Below are 16,297 nucleotides of genomic sequence, written 5' to 3'. Positions count from 1 at the left end.
CAGTGGCTGGAGCTGGTGCCGGAAGTGGGCCACGCCGGGGAGAGGTTTGGTGGGTACTTGCAGATGTTATTTCGGGGCCAAGCCAGCAAGCGCTGGACCGGAGTGGTTGTGCGGGATGGAGCCAGGTGAGGGCACCGTGGTCCCGGGAGCATGCACGTGGTCTGCGCCGGCGAGGCAGTGCAAGGCGGCGGATGGAGGGGTCTGCTGTTGCACCCCTGAGCCTGTGTCCCGAGCACGGCCCGCGGCAGATGTTTTCGTAGGAGACCCGCTGTCTGAGCGTCTGGAAGACTCCGGAGGGCCTGTGTCAGGAGCCACTGTCCAGCTCCGAACAGAGCTGCCCTCAGGGGCTGGAGTGTTTGGGGTAGACTGAGAGTGACCAAAACCCAAATGTCACAGGCAGCTTTTCAGAAGAAGCCAACCTAACAGACGTTGCACCGAGCCCATAAAACCTCACGGTGCCCATGTCCCGCGAGGCCACGTGGGCAGCTGCAGCGAGCTGGTCCCAGCCCCGCCGCAGTGGGCAGTGTCGGGACACGGGGTCGGTGAGCACACCAACCAGGGACAGGGGGGGTCGCCGGGGTCTGCAGCCTCAGTCTGTGCGCGTCCCAGCCTGGACACCCCCACGCCGGAATGACCCGTGTTCTTCTCTGTGGCCAGACGTGTGACCGCATCAAACAGTCGGCCAGTGGGACCAAGCGCCGCGTGTTCATCATCGAGACCATGGGGGGCTACTGCGGCTACCTGGCCAACATGGGGGGGCTCGCCGCCGGAGCCGATGCTGCCTACATTTTTGAGGAGCCGTTTGATATCCGAGACCTGCAGGTACGTTGATGCCGCGGGGCCCTGGGTGACACGGTTGTGTCAGGGGGCTGGCTCCGAGGGGAGGGCGATGGGGTTGACAGGACACCAAGGTTTACACACTGTCAGTGACCCCCTCACCGAATTGAGGGGCGTGAGCTGATGCACCAACTTCCCGTTAGACCTCCGTCCGCGGGTCAGCCCAGTGTCCTTGTGGTGTCCATGTGGGAGGGTGGCCGGGGCACATCCTTCCTGGAGCCCCGAGGCCCGCCTGCTGGAAAGGCTGGGTGTAACGGGGGCGTGCACGGCGCCCACCGGGGTGGCGGGACCTGTGAGGTCACGGTGCGGCGGGCTTAAGGCACTAAGAACAAAACAGAACCAAACTGAACGTCTGTTCTCTCTGGTTGGCATGCTTCCTTTAAAGAGTTTTTTTTTTTTTTTTAATTAACAATGTATTTTTTAGAGCAGTTTCAGGGTGAGGACAGAGTTCCCCCGCACGCCTGCCCCACACCCAGCAACACCCCACCAGGGTGGGAACGTTGTCAGAACAGATGCCCCCCCACCCACGCTGATGCATCCTCAGCACCTGGGGCCACAGCTGACATCAGGGTTCCCTTTGGGATCCCAAGGCTGACATGCGCTTTCCAAATTGGCAAAGGTTCCTAGGGCCCAGCTTTATGGGGGGTGAGTGGCCAGTGCAGGGGAGTCGGGCTGCGCAGCCCCCGTGGGAAGAGAGGGGAGCTGGTGGGAAGGCTCCAGGGGGGCATTGGACAAAGACAAGCCTTAGTAAGACAGACACAACTCAAACCCACAAAAATACAAATAAAACTAACTTTGTGCTGCTGACGTGAGCACAGGAACTTTAAGGTCTTTCTATGTTTCTGGACCACATAAATCAAGTAGAGACCTGCTTGATATGGATTTCTTCACAGTGTGGAATTAAATGTTTGTACTTCAGAAAGCCACCTCAAGACCGTGCTCGGCCAGCGCATGTCTCTGCTCCGGCACACGGGCCCTAACCACTGTGATGACGACTGAGGTTTGCTTACACGCAAACACCTCCGTTCCTTGCCCAGTTTCTGTGCTCAAGACACAGGACTCCTTTCCTTATAAACTCTGTACATGAATTCAAGTCTGTAACAGCTTCTCCTGGCCCCCAAATCCTTAGGCAGTTAGGAGATGATGTACGACGTCAGGTACACCAGTTTTTCCTCCGTCGGGCAAATGAGGAGCGACGGACACCGGGGACACACAGGCTCAGTGCACAGATGATGTGAATTCGCGATTTCAGAGGGAAAGCTATTCCTTGTGGAAAGCGTGCTGCAGGGAAGCTGGGCCCCGAACGCTGTCCCTGTGCCCAGTTGAGCGACAGCCCTCCCGGGCCGAGCACGCTGCCTGACCTTGTGTGCTGGTCTCTTCCGGCCCGTGTGCACCCCCGGTCTGTGCGTGCCGGGCGCTGTCCTCTGTGCCGTAGTGGGAGCCCTGACACGCTCCCTGCTGCGCGTGCGATACTAGGGTCACGCGGCGGGCGCCGGGTCCAAGCCTCCCGTCTGACGGACTAACAACGCTCTTCCCTAGTCCAACGTGGAGCACCTGACGGAGAAGATGAAGACCACCATTCAGAGGGGACTCGTGCTCAGGTACGGACACTCGTCCTCGCTCACTGAGCCCGAGCTTCCCAGACGACCCGGCCCCAGGGTCGGAACACTCAGGGGCGGTCATCAGTCACCACTGAAGAAATGCAGGAGGGGCCGTTGCACACTGCGTCAAATACGGCATACGTTTACATAACTCAAGGGTACTTCGCAAAAATTCACTTTTGCTTTGTAGTTTTTTGTTTTGTTTTGGTTTGGTTTTTAAAGATATCACCAAGTCATTTCTTTAATTAAGCCACTGGCATTTCTAAAGAACACGTGTAGTCCAGGCGGGCACGGGCCGGTTGCCCACCCGCCGGCGCCCTGAGCCCGCGTCTCCCCTCGCCGCAGGAACGAGAGCTGCAGCGAGAACTACACCACGGACTTCATCTACCAGCTGTACTCGGAGGAGGGCAAGGGCGTGTTCGACTGCAGGAAGAACGTGCTGGGCCACATGCAGCAGGTGGGGCCTGGGGCCCGCGCGGCACTAAGCAGGCCGCCGTCCGGAGGCTCTGTGTAGATGGATGCCTTATTTTAGCCACAATGGGGAAAAAAACTGTGTGCTCATGAGATGTTTTTAAACATCTTGGCATTTACTTCCCTATGTCATAGTTCCATTTCAGTCATACCAGATACCACCAGCTTTAGAAATTCTGTGTTGGGGTAGATGGAAGACGATCAATGTTCAATGTTGGAAACGTTGATTGGAAAAACCTAATCAAATGAAGTACTTCATTCAGTTTTGGGCCTTAGTAACTATCTACACATCAGACAAATGATACTTGAGATTTGCACAAATTCGGAATGGTCTGGAAGGAATCTTGGGGTGCGCTTTGGTTTGCAAGCACGTCCCAGATGACAAAGCCGGAGATGGGTGTGGATTAGGGCCACAGCTCAGGAAGGCATACCTGTCCTGGTCCCAACACTGCCTCCTCTCCCCCCTTCCCCCCGCTATCTTAGGGTCTTTAACTTAGGGTCTGCTCCTCCATTCCAAAGGGCCCGTGCGCATCTGTGTATTTTTGTGGGAGCTAGCCCACAGGGTTGGTCAGATTCTTAATGGAAACTGTGACCTGTTCCGCCCCAAAATAAGACTAAGACATCCGATAGGAGATTTGAAAATAATGAAGCTGCGAGCTGCACAGCCCCATGAAGGGTGGGGGTGAGCACTGGGAAGCTTGCCTCGCAGACTGAGCTCTGGCCGCAGGTCCCAACTACATACGAGCAGGTAAAAACATGCAAGAACAAAAACACAAACCCCCCCCAAACCCTTATTTACAGATCCTGAATCTCTTAAAAGTATGATGTGCGTTTTGTGAAGTAATCGTACCTTTCAGGGAATTTTGACAAGCTGTGTCAGTAACCTCTCTGTAACTGTCCGCCCACAGGGTGGAGCGCCTTCACCCTTTGATAGAAACTTTGGAACCAAAATCTCTGCCAGGGCCATGCAGTGGATCAGCACGAAACTGAAAGAGGCTCCGGGCAAAGGTAGGGAGCGGTGGCCGTGGGCGGGGACGGCCACGTCCTCTGGGACCACGCTGCATTGCTATGTGGCTTTCAAGGCTGTCATTCAGAGTGACCCTAAAAGGCAGTGCTTTTTTGCTCCTGCTCGTCGGTGGCGGGAGGCGCTCCGTAGTCCAGTGCCGTCCTCCTTGAATCGAGGATGCTGCCCATACACTAGGCTCCCCCAGCAGGACCCTAGATGTGACCTTCCCTTGTCTTTGGCCACACGGCACACTCTGAACTGGCCTTGACTTGGGACACCTAGGACTTACGGATTCTTCATGACCTTTCTTTTCAGAGAAAACAGGAACTGGCAGGTGTCGGGACGGTTTGCTCCTTCCAAACCTAGCCTCTCTTCCCGCACATTTCCCTCCCTCCCCACCAGAGGCAGCCTCGGAATTGCAGAATCCTTCTGCTTTCCCGTAGTCCTGCCACCTCGGGGACACCTTCACAGGCCCCTGTGGTTTACGTGAATGGAAGCCGACAGTGTGCATTTCCCTTTGCTGGGGTGTTGATGTGCACCCGGCTGGTGTTCCTGACCCTTGGCCCGCATCCCGGCGTCCCCAACCACAGGCTCACCTGCAGCGCATGCGGTCTCCTTGGTCCTGCCCGCGTGACATGTGACCTGTCCCTGTCGGGCTGTCGCTGTGACGGGGGCAGCTCCACTGTGGCTTTGAGGCGAACCTTCCAAAGCGAGGAGGGGAAGACAGCTTCCCTCGTGCTTCCTTCAGGGTCCCGCTGCTTCCCTGAGTTCTTCCGGTATTTTCCTGCTTTTCTATTGCTTAGTAACACTTACCTTGTTGACATATATTTTTTGCTTTTATATTATTGTATAGACTTAAAAATGTTTTGATGACTTCACAAAAACTTGTTTTACTTTATATTCTAGGAAATTCTATTTCATATTCTGCCCATCCCATATTGCAGATAGGGCTCTCGTGGGGCTTGTCATTTTGTGCAAGGCACCTCTCCTCAATCTTTAGGTAGACTGCTTACCTTCTCCTTTATGGTTTGAGCTCTTTTGCTCTAAAACATTTTTACATTTACTTCTTTGATCCACTTGAAGTCTGAGGTCTGATTTCATGTGGATCATCACTTACTTGGGTGCCATTATTTGAGAAGTCTCTAATCTCCGTCACAGACCAGGTATCTGTGAAGCTGGTGGGACAATCTCTGGGTTACTGGGTTTGCGGTTTGGCATTCAGTTATTGATCCTTGCCAGTATTCCAGCTTTATACTGATAGCTGGAAAGGTGAGGCCCCTCTACCCTGGACTTTTTGGTTTCTGCTATTCTTGGTCCTTTGTGCTGTCACAGTCCACCAAAAACTCTGTTGGATGTATTAAGGGAATTACATTTAATCAAATCATTTGGGGGAGGAACTGACATTTTAAAAATATTTTCTAATTCATGAACACTGTATCTCCATATATTTAGGCCTTTCCGTATCTCTTATGAAAGCATAAAGATCTTGCAATATCTTTTGCTAAGTTTATTCCTGACTCGGTATTTAAAAAAATGTTATTGTAAGTATATATATTTTTTTACTTATTGCTGGCATACAGAAATGCAACTTTTTTTTTTAAAGGTTTTATTTATTGGACAGAGAGACACAGTGAGAGAGGGAATACAAGCAGGGGGAGTGGGAGAGGGAGAAGCAGGCTTCCCGCTGAGCAGGGAGCCCGATGTGGGGCTTGATCCCAGGACCCTGGGATCATGACCTGAGCCTAAGGCAGACGCTTAACGACTGAGCCACCCAGGCGCAGAGGCCGCATGCAGCTCCCGGGGGAAGGTGCTGGGTGGCACCACTCTCGATGCCCCCCCCCACCGAGACCTCACTGCAAAACCCAGCTGAATGCTCTTTGCGCTTTTAGCCTTTTTTTGTAAAAGCCAAAATCCTCTTTGGATTTCTCTTGTTAGCGGAAATAGGGACCAGGACACCTCCTGCTTCCTTTGTGGGGGGCGTGGGCTATGGAGTTTACCGAAGTTTACAGAAAGAGCAGTTTTGTAAGTTCTGTTTTCTAGGAAATTTTCTGGTGCCCATGGCACTTTAACCCCCTTTACTGCGGACACCTGACCTCACCCCCGTTTTCCTGACCAGTCTGACCAGACCTGTGTCCGTTTCATTTCTAACCTTTGACTTAAAAAACAGCAAGGCCAATAGATCCAACCTAATTTTAGTCTTCAAAGAACGGACTCTGACTTTGATTGTTTCCACTTTGGGATTTTTCCCCACTTCACCTGAGGATGCTCATCTTACCTTGAGGCCTCCCCGTCTATGCACACACGAGCCTCGGCTTCCGATGCCATCTCACCGGAGCCGGCTCTTTCTGCGATGGCAGCCAGTGACACCCTGTCTCCCCAGCACCGAGAAGCATGCGCCTTCCTTCCTTAGCTCTGGGGGCAAACCGCTAAGCGCAGGTAAACCCGCCCCTCTCGGGGGGGGAGTGTGCAGGGCGAGGGGCCGTGCCGTGACCCAGGCGCCTCCTCATCCCTGCCCTCCCCCGCTCTAGCCCTGTGGGGGCTCAGTGGTACCGGAGCCAACAGCCCCCGAGGAAGCATAGTCGTGCGCCGGGTCCCTGGGCTCGTTGCCCACCTCATCTGCAGGCTCCTGAGTGCGCAGGGACCCCGCCTCCTGCCCAGGCCGTCTGAGTTCTTCTCTGCCCCCGCCAGGATTCTGCTTCGCACCGTCAGCAAACCTCCTTTTCTCCCTCACCTCTCCACCTGTCCTCAACGTTACCAATCATTTGTTCTGACATCACTCTTTCTCTCTTTTACAGGAAGAAGATTTATGAGCGATGATTCCATCTGTGTGCTGGGAATAAGCAAGAGAAACCTTCTTTTCCAACCTGTGGCCCAGCTGAGGCAGGAGACAGACTTTGAGTAAGTAAATAAGCCCTCTCCAGTCTACACCTCAGTGCGGGGGCAGGAGTGCGGGACGGGGCGGAAGGACGCCGCTGCGGGAGGTATGGACACGAACCCGTTCTCACGATCTAGAAAACACAAGCCTTTGAGAAACAGGGCAGGATTTCTAGAAACACACAGAATGGTTCCCAGTAGCTTACGAAAACTGCTGGATCCTCCATCAGCCCCCAAGTGCACGAAGCCCGTCCTCCGGGATGAGGCCGTCCTGACTATTGCTTCCTCCTGCCCCACAGGCACAGGATCCCCAAAGAGCAGTGGTGGCTGAAGCTGCGGCCGCTCATGAAGATCCTGGCCAAGTACAAGGCCAGCTACGAGGTCTCCGACTCCAACCAGCTGGAGCCCATGCCTCACCGAGGCCACGAGGAGCCTGCTGCCATCTAGACGCCGCTGGACCCGCCCCACCCGGCCAGTGCAGCTCGGGACTTCCGTTTACCACCCGTCTTTGTAACACTTAAGTTATTTATCGGCACTTTGATGCGAGTACTGTTGATGTTAATACCTAGTCACAGAGCCCCCATCCTGTGTCCTTCATCCCCACGGGACCCTAAGACTCCAGCACGAGCTGTCGGCTGTGTCTCCTACTGTGTCCTGCTTTAAACCGTGCGTAGCCAGTAGAATTAAACATTTAGCTCAAACTCCCAACTGTGGTCCTCTGTTTTTTTAGGTAGGAGTTTAAATCCTCAGGATCTGGGCAACTGTAAAGGTTTTTCCGGCAGTTCTGGGGGCAGGGATGGACACAATGTACTGGCAGCAGTGAACTAGGCCCTATGCAAGGACAAAGGCTCCGCTCTGACACACAAGAGAGGTGACCCAACTCCTTCTAAAGTGATGCCAGGCGTGGAATTAAAAACAAACCAGCAATGTGTGTGTTAAGAACAAGGCCAGCGTACATGCACGGTTTCGCGCCTGGCGCCCGCTGAGCCCCACACCCTCCTACCAAGGAAGCACGTGCCTGTGTCTGGTGGGACCCACAGAGCCCTGCTTCACTGAGGACAGGGAGCTAGCTGACCTACATCGGTGCTAAGTGAACAGCATTTCTGCCTCTTTTGTCGTCTGAGACGTGCAGAGAGCTGGAGGGTCACAGCCAAGGTCTGTTCAGAGACTGAGAACGGCACGGTCCAGGAAGAACCAGCGCAGACTGTGCTTTCTGTGGGAGATCCGTAAGGTCACAGACGCTCCCTCCCATAAAAACCGTGGGAGCAGCTTAATGCGCTTATAGTCCGCCAGGCCACCCATCTGTTCCAGACTGTTCCACGGGTCTGTGGTGTGAGCACACTGGTTTTATAAATCAAGGCACCTCAGGTATCTTTGTTCACTTATTTTTTAATAAAGGCCCCAAGAATTACTCTAGCAAAATGTCACTTAAAATGACTAAAGCACAGGTAGGTCAGGGCAGAGCGTCTTTTATTTTTAAGTTTTTAAAATAAATGCTCCAGAATCAGTAAGGTAAAATAAGCGTTTATATCATCAATATTTTAAAATTATCATCTGTGCAACTCTAGCATTTAACACATAATTATTTCAATTTATTCTAAGACAGAAAAGCTTGGTCTGACCAGCCACACAAGAATGAGGTATGAGCAAAATGTCGGGGAAACAGTAACTTCTCTCTTTCAAACTAAATTAGCTCAGGCTTCATGTTGAGGAGCCCCACATGCCTGTAGGTTCGGTTGAACTCCTGAGCACATCAGAATTACTCGCTATTTTATTATCCATGACGGGTCCTTGGCGATTTTTGCATTCTCTGGTCCAAGCAGAGCCAACCCGTGTGCGCTCTTCCCAATGCCAAGGTACCTGGAAGGCAGGTGGGGATACGTCAGGGCTGCTTCCCACGTTAGAAGCCTGGGGCAGCCACGGGAGGGCTCTGAACACTAGGCCACGTGGTACATACTTGTTGCTCACGTCGATGAGATCCTCGTGGCTGACGGCGAATAGCTGCTCCCGGTGCACCTGCTTCATCTCATCCGAGAGGCCACACAGGAAGTGGTCCAGCCCTGACCATGAACACGCTAACTCAGGCCAGCTGACCAGGGCGGCAATCCTGTTCTAAGGGCACCCGAGGGACACACTTCCACCAGAGGTCACACTGTTGACCTTCACGTGCCCACCAAGCCGTTCCCCTTGGGGGTGGAGGCCAAGTCAGAGTGGCTCCCTCCCCCAGACTCGGGCCTCAGATCACTCAAGCTCTGAGAGGACAGAATGCCACCCTCTGCGAGTGGCCAACACCGAGAAGCTCTGGCTCAAAGGGGACATCTGTGCATCATAAAGGAGGATGGAAGAGGGGTACTGTGGCAACACCAGGTATCAGGTGCACTGTGTTGTTCACTCCAAATACCTCTGTCTGAAGGAGCCACGGGAGCGTCCACGACGGAGAAAACAGAAAGCTTTGCTTCGTCAATGTCCTGCTGTGTGAACCTCCCAGCCTTAGCCCAGTCCACAGCCTTCGAGAAAGACTGCAGCGTCTCTGTGGAACGTGGATCCCTAGGAGACCAGAGAGACCCATGCTGACCTACTTCACCACCAGATTATTAAATACCCCTCTCTGATTTTGCGAAGAGAGGAGATCAGGTGGACAGGGAAGACGACTCATGGAGAGACACTAAGAATGGTTGAGTAAAACCCCTCACATCCTGAAGACACACGCGGACTAGACGAATAACCCCCCATAAAGGGGCCGGAGAGCTCGACGCCCTCGCTTCCTGCTCTGTGCTCAGCAGCATGCGCCCCGCAGCGGACACCGAGGGCGGGGTCACAGCCGCACTCCCGTCCTTCTCTACAAGCACACACACGTCCTCCAAGCGCCCAGGGACGTGGTGAGGCGGGAGCAGAGAGAGACTGCATCAGAGGGGCAGCAAACTCATCCTGCCCGCAGAGTATTCTAAATACTCCGTGTCCTCGGAAACTTTCTAAAGAAAAGGGGCAAGAAGAGTCAGGGCCGTGACCACGAAGTGCCCGGCACCCCACTGAGCCTCTGTGCTGGACACGAGCCCAGAAAGCTCTCAGCCGGTCTCCTCTGTAACTGAATCTGGGTGTCTGGTAGCGGGCGTATTTAAGCCAAAGTCTCCCATTATGTACTCCTGCTCCTAGACACGGACAACCGAGAGGGTGCTGCTGGGTGTGGTGACGCGCTGAGGAAATGAGAAACAAGGGGAAACACGTCTTCAAAGGCTGAGCCCAACATGTAAGACAGTGACCCGCGGATGCTTAGTGGAGCCGGGGAGACGCGGCGCTCAGACTCACCGGTATGAGTAAAGTGTAAACACCCCGTCACGGCTGAGTCTGGCGCCTCCACCGTAAGCACCACCCTTTTCTCGAATTTCTGTATGCAAGAATTTGGCAGTCATCAAGCGTGCAAGGATCTTAAGACTGAAATGAATGATTAAAAAGCACAAGTTAAAAACCATAGGCCTGGCAGGGAAGTATCGGATGTAATATAATCATGTACTTGCTGTCTTTCTTAGGTGAAAACTCGCTGTCTTACATTGGGTAAAAACAAAAATACAGTAAGATACACTCTGGTCTCCCCTTTCCTAATGAACGAGAACAAACATGAGGAGAAAAACCTAATATGAATTTTCAAACGAGGGTTGTGGGGAAAGGTGGTGGGGGACGCGAAGGTCCCTCAGACACGTTTAGGCCCTTCCTGGCTACGGCACACACGGACACTAACAACCTGATCAAGGAACACATTACTAAACTTTATCACTCAAGGCAAACGTACAAACCATCCTTTCTCTAAATCCCCCCACTGGTGTGCGCATGGGTGTCTCTACCAAAACACAGAGAGCTCTTAACCAGATTTCTGTAGGTATCCGCCCTAAGAAAACACACTCCAACAGAGTGACCTTCTGAGTCCTACACTCGCAACAGAAGTGCAGTTATGGGGGGTGCCCTGCAAAAGAAAAGGAATATTCTAGCAAGTACCTTCACAGGACAGAGAGTGGGGCCCTACTCTCCCCTGACTGGTCTAAGTCCAGACACTAACTGGAGGAGCAAACAGGTGTCCCCGGAAGACGGTGGTGGGGGAGCTGCTCATATCGTGGGTTTGTGGTGCCAGACCTATGCAGACTGGCTCCCTACTCCCAAACAGGGCCTGAGGGGCTTACCTGCCACATAATTTTGAACATTCTGAATTACACAAGGAACACAAGGTCACTGCTAGAAAATTATACAGAGAAAGGGGGAAAAAAAAATCGATACTCCTACTACCCAGGGTCCTTCTTATAACCTCTCCATGCTTTAAATCTGTTTAATAGAATACGTATCCATAGTCTGTAGAGCTCAACATACAGAACCCATGTTTGTTTCCCAGGAACATGGTAACAAACTGACCACACTGCTGAACACCATCCTGTGAGTCTATTTCCCTCATGGAAACGTCCTTTCCCTTGAACCCAGAAGCAGCCTTGCGTGTCTGCGCCCTGCGTGTCCACCAGCCATCCCTGCCCTCCCGTCCCCTTCCCGGGAAGCCCCTGCCCACCCCTGGCCCCGTACCTGGCGTGGTCTGGGTCTGCGTAGGGGGCAGTCCTGATGCATTCGCCCATGTAGTTCACTGGGAACGGAAGCAGGAAGTGTGTCTTCATCTGGCACGGTTTGAAGGTGGGGTCCTGAGGAGGACAGGCCGGCCGTGTTGGCTCCTCCTGCGGGCTGCCCCCCCACCTCGCCCCCACTGTCATCAGGTGCTCATGGCTAAGGGCAAAGCACTGGCAATCCTGTCATTCCACACAAGTGCTCACTTTACAATGGAATACTCCAAAACCCTGACCCGAGGCTTCAAAATACAGTTCCTCAATCAGAAACATTTCCTCCTACATGGTTTCCATCCATAAGTGACTGTATGACCTCATCTTTGCATTTTCCCCCCCGAGATATGTTAAATCGCCATCCTCTGATGAACCAAACCAAAAGCCATCACCAACAAAGCAGAGCAGGGAGAGGGGTGCACGGTGCCCAGCTGATGGTGACACCCCCAACTCGGCAGTCCGCCGTGCAGGGTGAAGGCACGGGGAGCACAAGGGCCCCGGACAGGCCCAGGGCCTGCACCCCTGCCTGCAGGGGAGGGGCCCCCATGGCTGAGGCACCGGCCACCCCACACTTGACAGGGCACAGGTAAGATGGGAAACCGCTCTTCCCAAGGGGACAGGGACTATGCTTCCTTACTGTTATCAGCTTCCTTATGACTTGGGGGCCGCTAACATGGGTGCTTCCATTGGATCCACTGGGTGCAGGTTTCTGAAAATAAAATGTTTCCAAGAGAAATGAGAAAAATCCCAAACTCAACCTACATGGCTACGGTATGGTCTAGGAAACTCACGGCCAATAACAAGTGTTGGGGCACACATGCTTCTGTGTTTCCAGTAACACTGTTTGAAACAGATGGGATTTCTGTACGGGCTTCCAGACGGTCAGGGAGAAGGAGGAGCAGGCCAGCTTCTCAGGGACTCTGCTCCCGGCAAGACAGGCCTATTCTGCCCGACAGGGTCACAGGCGCACGAGCATCAGCTCACAGTCTGCGGACTGTGCGCCTTCTCCAGGAGAAGGCTTCTGGACTGTTCTGGTGAGCTACATGAAAGCCGCTCTGTACGGTCATGGAAGTGGGCGGCCGGTGCTAGGTACGACCCGGAGAACGAGCCCCGCGCTGCGGCATCCCAGGCCTGCTTTCTCGGGTCACTTTCGGGCCATTCTCGCGCTAGCATCACGGATCTCAAACCCGCCGCTCTTCCCCAGCAGGAGAGTGTTCACTGCGAGGCTCCAGTGACAAGGGAACACGGGACCGAAGGCTGTGCATTCACTTCTCTCCTGGATTAGCTAACACTGGGCAAGCCCCCCCGCCGTACTCTGGCTCCTCACGTGCCATGGGGGCATCGGGGGCATCGTACCCATGCACGGCACAGTGGTGGGAACGAAAGGGGCCACCGGAGACCCTGGGACCGCGCGCTGTGGCCGCCACCCCGTGAGCACGGGCTCACCTCAACCACGTTCAGGCGCACCGGCTTCCGTTCCGTTTTACTCTGACCGACGTTTCTAACGAACTTTTCTACTGCTTTTTCTGCCAGAGACATCTGCTGAGGCGTAGCATTCATGGAGCACCTATTCAAAAATCACAAATATCTAAGAAACCGTCATTATAAAAATAAAACACTCTTTTACTCATTCGGTATTCTGCATGAGTAACACAAAAAAGGGACCACTACATCCATCTGGTATCAAATCATGTTTAAAAGTATTAAGAAGAGGGCGCCTGGGTGGCTCAGTTGGTTAAGTGACTGCCTTCGGCTCAGGTCATGATCCTGGAGTCCCGGGATCGAGTTCCACATCGGGCTCCCTGCTCAGCTGGGGGTCTGCTTCTCCCTCTGACCCTCTTCCTCTTGTGCTGTCTCTCATTCTCTCTCTCAAATAAATAAATAAAATCTTAAAAAAAAATAAAAAAAAATAAAAGTATTAAGAAGAAACAGGAGCCCGATAAAGAAGTAATACAACCGTCTCCACCGCACTTTTAAGTTACCAAAAAGGCTTTGCCATCAGGTCTGGGCCAGAGCCGGGGCAGGGCCATCGGGATGCCAGGAGCCCACTTCTGACGTCTGGCCCCGTGGAGAACACGGAACACAGATCTGCCTACCATGCCTTCGGACTTATATTATCGGAAGGCAGAAAACCTACATGACTGTCTAGAAGAGGAATCAGCAATGTGAACATGTGAACTGGTCATTAAAGTGGAAAAGTTTAAGTTGCCAAAAAATTCCTGTGCTCTCAAAAACATATTTGTATGTAATTCTTCTAAATCCCACAGAATCACAAATCCTGCTGTCATGTGCAAGTTACTTGAACAGTACAGACTACGGACCGTGTCTCTCTTTTCCTTTTTGGCCCTCACTCCTGAATTTAGTTTAATAGCAGGTACCACCATATTAATGCTAACTACATTCCAGGAACTACACCAACTGCTTTGGAAACTGTCATTTATTCTTTGCATAAATCTACACAGTAGTGTTTTATGGACAAGGAAGCAGAGGGTCCGAGTGGTTAAGTGCCCCAGGCAGTGCACACCAGTGTTGCCATCCCGGATGGTCGTGGATTCCCGAGAACTGACCCGGGAAGATACTGGGGATCTCGACAAGGTACTACAAGCTAATCTAAACCTGTGTCCTTGCTAGTGAGATGCTGAAAATACGGTCAATCACCTGAACATTTCATTCGCACTCACAGCCCTGAGGGCTTAAGGCTGTGTGTGACCGATGTCAGATGTTTTCTTACCATCAGGGAACTGTTCTCATGAGAAACTGCGTTTTTACTCTGCTCTTAAGCAAGCTAACCTTTCCTGTCTTGCAATTAACTTCTGGAACCAACATAACTGAACACTTGCAAGAAATCTACTTTCCAGTTCCAGGATTAAATTAGCTTGCTTTCCTTCCCACCTTCCACAACATTAACTAAACTTAAAATATTTTTTCTCATAAAAAATGATTTCTTGATGATGATAACATCTGAGGTCTAGAATGAATTCTATGACCTACCCCAAACACTGTCTCTGAGCTAAAGTTTATGTAACCACAGCTTCAAGTGAGAAGAATCTAAAAACTACACTTAAGGAAACGGGAAGAATGAGAAGATGTCTGTGCAGAAACAGCCCGGGGTGGGGGGAGGGGCGCTACCTCATGTTGTCACAGTGTAGTACGTGTTCCTGGATGTGCGGGAGCTTTCTCAGCACCGGTCTGATGTCTGTCATTTCTGCGATCCTCTTCATCAGCCTCACCTGAGCCAGAGAAACCGACATCTGGAGACAGACCCCCAGACAGGGGGTGACCAGACACTCCTGCCCAGTCTGGAAACCAGACAGCCTCGACTCGGGAATCTGGCTGGGGGACCAGTGGGCTGGGAGGGGTAGGACAAGGAGGATGAATTAAGAGAATCTTTCCCTATAAAATTTGGTCAGAGTTAGCTTTTCTGGGATATAAACAGTTTGTCACCAACTCTGGAAGACGTGGCTCATCACCTGATCCATCCCACTGAAGGTCTCCTGCAGGTCTCCCGTGGGCGTCAGGGTCCTGGTCGCCCTGACGGATGCGTAGAGATGCCCAGAGTCTGGGATCCCATTGGACAGCTCTTGAGCGGACATCTTAACCAACACTCTGAAGTGTTCTTCTTCTTCAAAGCACGGGCTTTGTAAAAAGAAAAACGTATTAAGTTCCTGGAGACCGACCCATATCCCTTTCAATACCATGGAAAATTAATTACATGTAAGTTTTCAGATGATGTAAATACCCCCAGGAGTTACAACTAAAATCAAGCTCAGAAACCAATAACCAAGAAATGAGTAAAAACTCCTACTTTCACAGCACTTCAGACTCAGTCCTCTGATCTAGCCTCATGATTAGGTCTTTATAAGTAGTTACCTGTTGAATATTTCACTCCACAGATGCATCATATCTGGTAGGTTCCTATCGAGGCAGAAAGATGAAAAAAGCACACCCTGAATCATGAAAGAAAGAAAAGAAGAAATTATTTAAGAGGGAAAAAAAGGATGCTGGAGACGTGCTCTGGAGTGCGCTGGGACGCGGAAGCATGACGCTACCTGCTCATAAGTGTCCAGATGCGCGGCGTCGGGCAGCACGTGGGGTGAGGCGGCCATCCCGCCCGTCTTCAGCTCTATCTGCTGTGCCTGCCTCCTGTAGTCCAGAAGGCCACAGCCCAGCCTGTCAACAGCAACGGAGGGGCCCTGGCTGGCAGCGCAGTCTTGGCCGCAGGGCCAGGGCCGCAGCCTCCATTCCCCACGCTACGGAGGGCAGCCGTGCGCCTCTCCCCGTGGACGCTGGCGCGTTCGGGGAGGTCACCGGGTGGCTTCCAGGCTGTGTGCGCAGGGAGCATTACGCTCTGCTCTGGCGGGGCCGAGCTTGCCGGTCTTCCTAGCGCTCCCGCCCTCCTCGCTTCTAGAACGGCCTGGCACGGACAGCATCTGCCCACACGCTCACACTCACAAAGGAGACCTTTTTGAGCTTTTAGGAAAAGCAGAAGTCATCTCAGGTGGGTGATGCTTTTCCAAGAAACATCCTGTGCCCAACATAAGAAGTAACTCGGGCCACAGCGACACTCATGGGGTCCCCCGAAACGGCTGTGCCTCAGAAGGACCAGCAGGGGGAGCCGCGGAGGGCAGAGAACATGGAGAAGGTCCAAACGAGGGGTCTTCCCCAGACACCTGGCGGGGTGCACAGGACCCACATCCTCTGGCTCCTACCCCGGGAAGGCTGTGCGTGTGCCATGAGGGGTGGCCAGCCTACCCCCTACAGAGTCTCCTGGCCCTCGCCGTCCCGGCACATGGGAAAGGAAATGTCCGGGCTCCGACTGCCTGCCCCTCAGCCACCGGGACCCAGCAGAGGAATGGCGAGGTGCGGTTGCATGTACTTGCCCGTGTTCTCACATCGACCCAGACACCAGCTTTATAAGA

At 52.9% G+C, this 16,297-nt stretch overlaps 2 protein-coding genes across 12 annotated transcripts in view; one reads left to right on the top strand and one right to left on the bottom strand.

The window, feature by feature from the left end:
• The window catches only part of PFKP (phosphofructokinase, platelet), a 49,398-nt gene extending 41,901 nt beyond the window's left edge, over positions 1–7,497 (top strand). For both annotated transcript variants that reach the window (XM_054507387.2, XM_045874497.3), the window contains 6 exons: positions 658–822; positions 2,377–2,438; positions 2,784–2,895; positions 3,818–3,917; positions 6,711–6,813; positions 7,089–7,497. In XM_054507387.2, coding sequence (XP_054363362.1) covers positions 658–822; positions 2,377–2,438; positions 2,784–2,895; positions 3,818–3,917; positions 6,711–6,813; positions 7,089–7,236 — 690 coding nt within the window. In that variant the 3' untranslated portion in view covers positions 7,237–7,497. The remainder of the gene's footprint in view (positions 1–657; positions 823–2,376; positions 2,439–2,783; positions 2,896–3,817; positions 3,918–6,710; positions 6,814–7,088) is intronic.
• Positions 7,498–8,297: 800 nt separating this feature from the next.
• The window catches only part of PITRM1 (pitrilysin metallopeptidase 1), a 44,096-nt gene continuing 36,096 nt past the window's right edge, over positions 8,298–16,297 (bottom strand). For all 10 annotated transcript variants that reach the window (XM_045874493.2, XM_045874494.2, XM_045874495.2 and 7 more), the window contains 11 exons: positions 15,428–15,548; positions 15,249–15,325; positions 14,849–15,014; positions 14,508–14,608; positions 12,825–12,945; positions 12,016–12,087; positions 11,350–11,462; positions 10,096–10,221; positions 9,191–9,336; positions 8,747–8,849; positions 8,298–8,649 (listed from right to left, as the gene is read on the bottom strand). In XM_045874493.2, the coding sequence (XP_045730449.1) occupies positions 8,556–8,649; positions 8,747–8,849; positions 9,191–9,336; positions 10,096–10,221; positions 11,350–11,462; positions 12,016–12,087; positions 12,825–12,945; positions 14,508–14,608; positions 14,849–15,014; positions 15,249–15,325; positions 15,428–15,548 (1,240 nt within the window). In that variant the 3' untranslated portion in view covers positions 8,298–8,555. The remainder of the gene's footprint in view (positions 8,650–8,746; positions 8,850–9,190; positions 9,337–10,095; positions 10,222–11,349; positions 11,463–12,015; positions 12,088–12,824; positions 12,946–14,507; positions 14,609–14,848; positions 15,015–15,248; positions 15,326–15,427; positions 15,549–16,297) is intronic.

Source organism: Mirounga angustirostris, unplaced genomic scaffold (genome assembly GCF_029215605.1).
Source record: "Mirounga angustirostris isolate CCGP_5_RB_7025 unplaced genomic scaffold, mMirAng1.0.hap1 SCAF_5, whole genome shotgun sequence".
NCBI classification, from domain to species: Eukaryota; Metazoa; Chordata; class Mammalia; order Carnivora; family Phocidae; genus Mirounga; species Mirounga angustirostris.
This window is presented reverse-complemented; position numbering and strand designations above follow the sequence as displayed.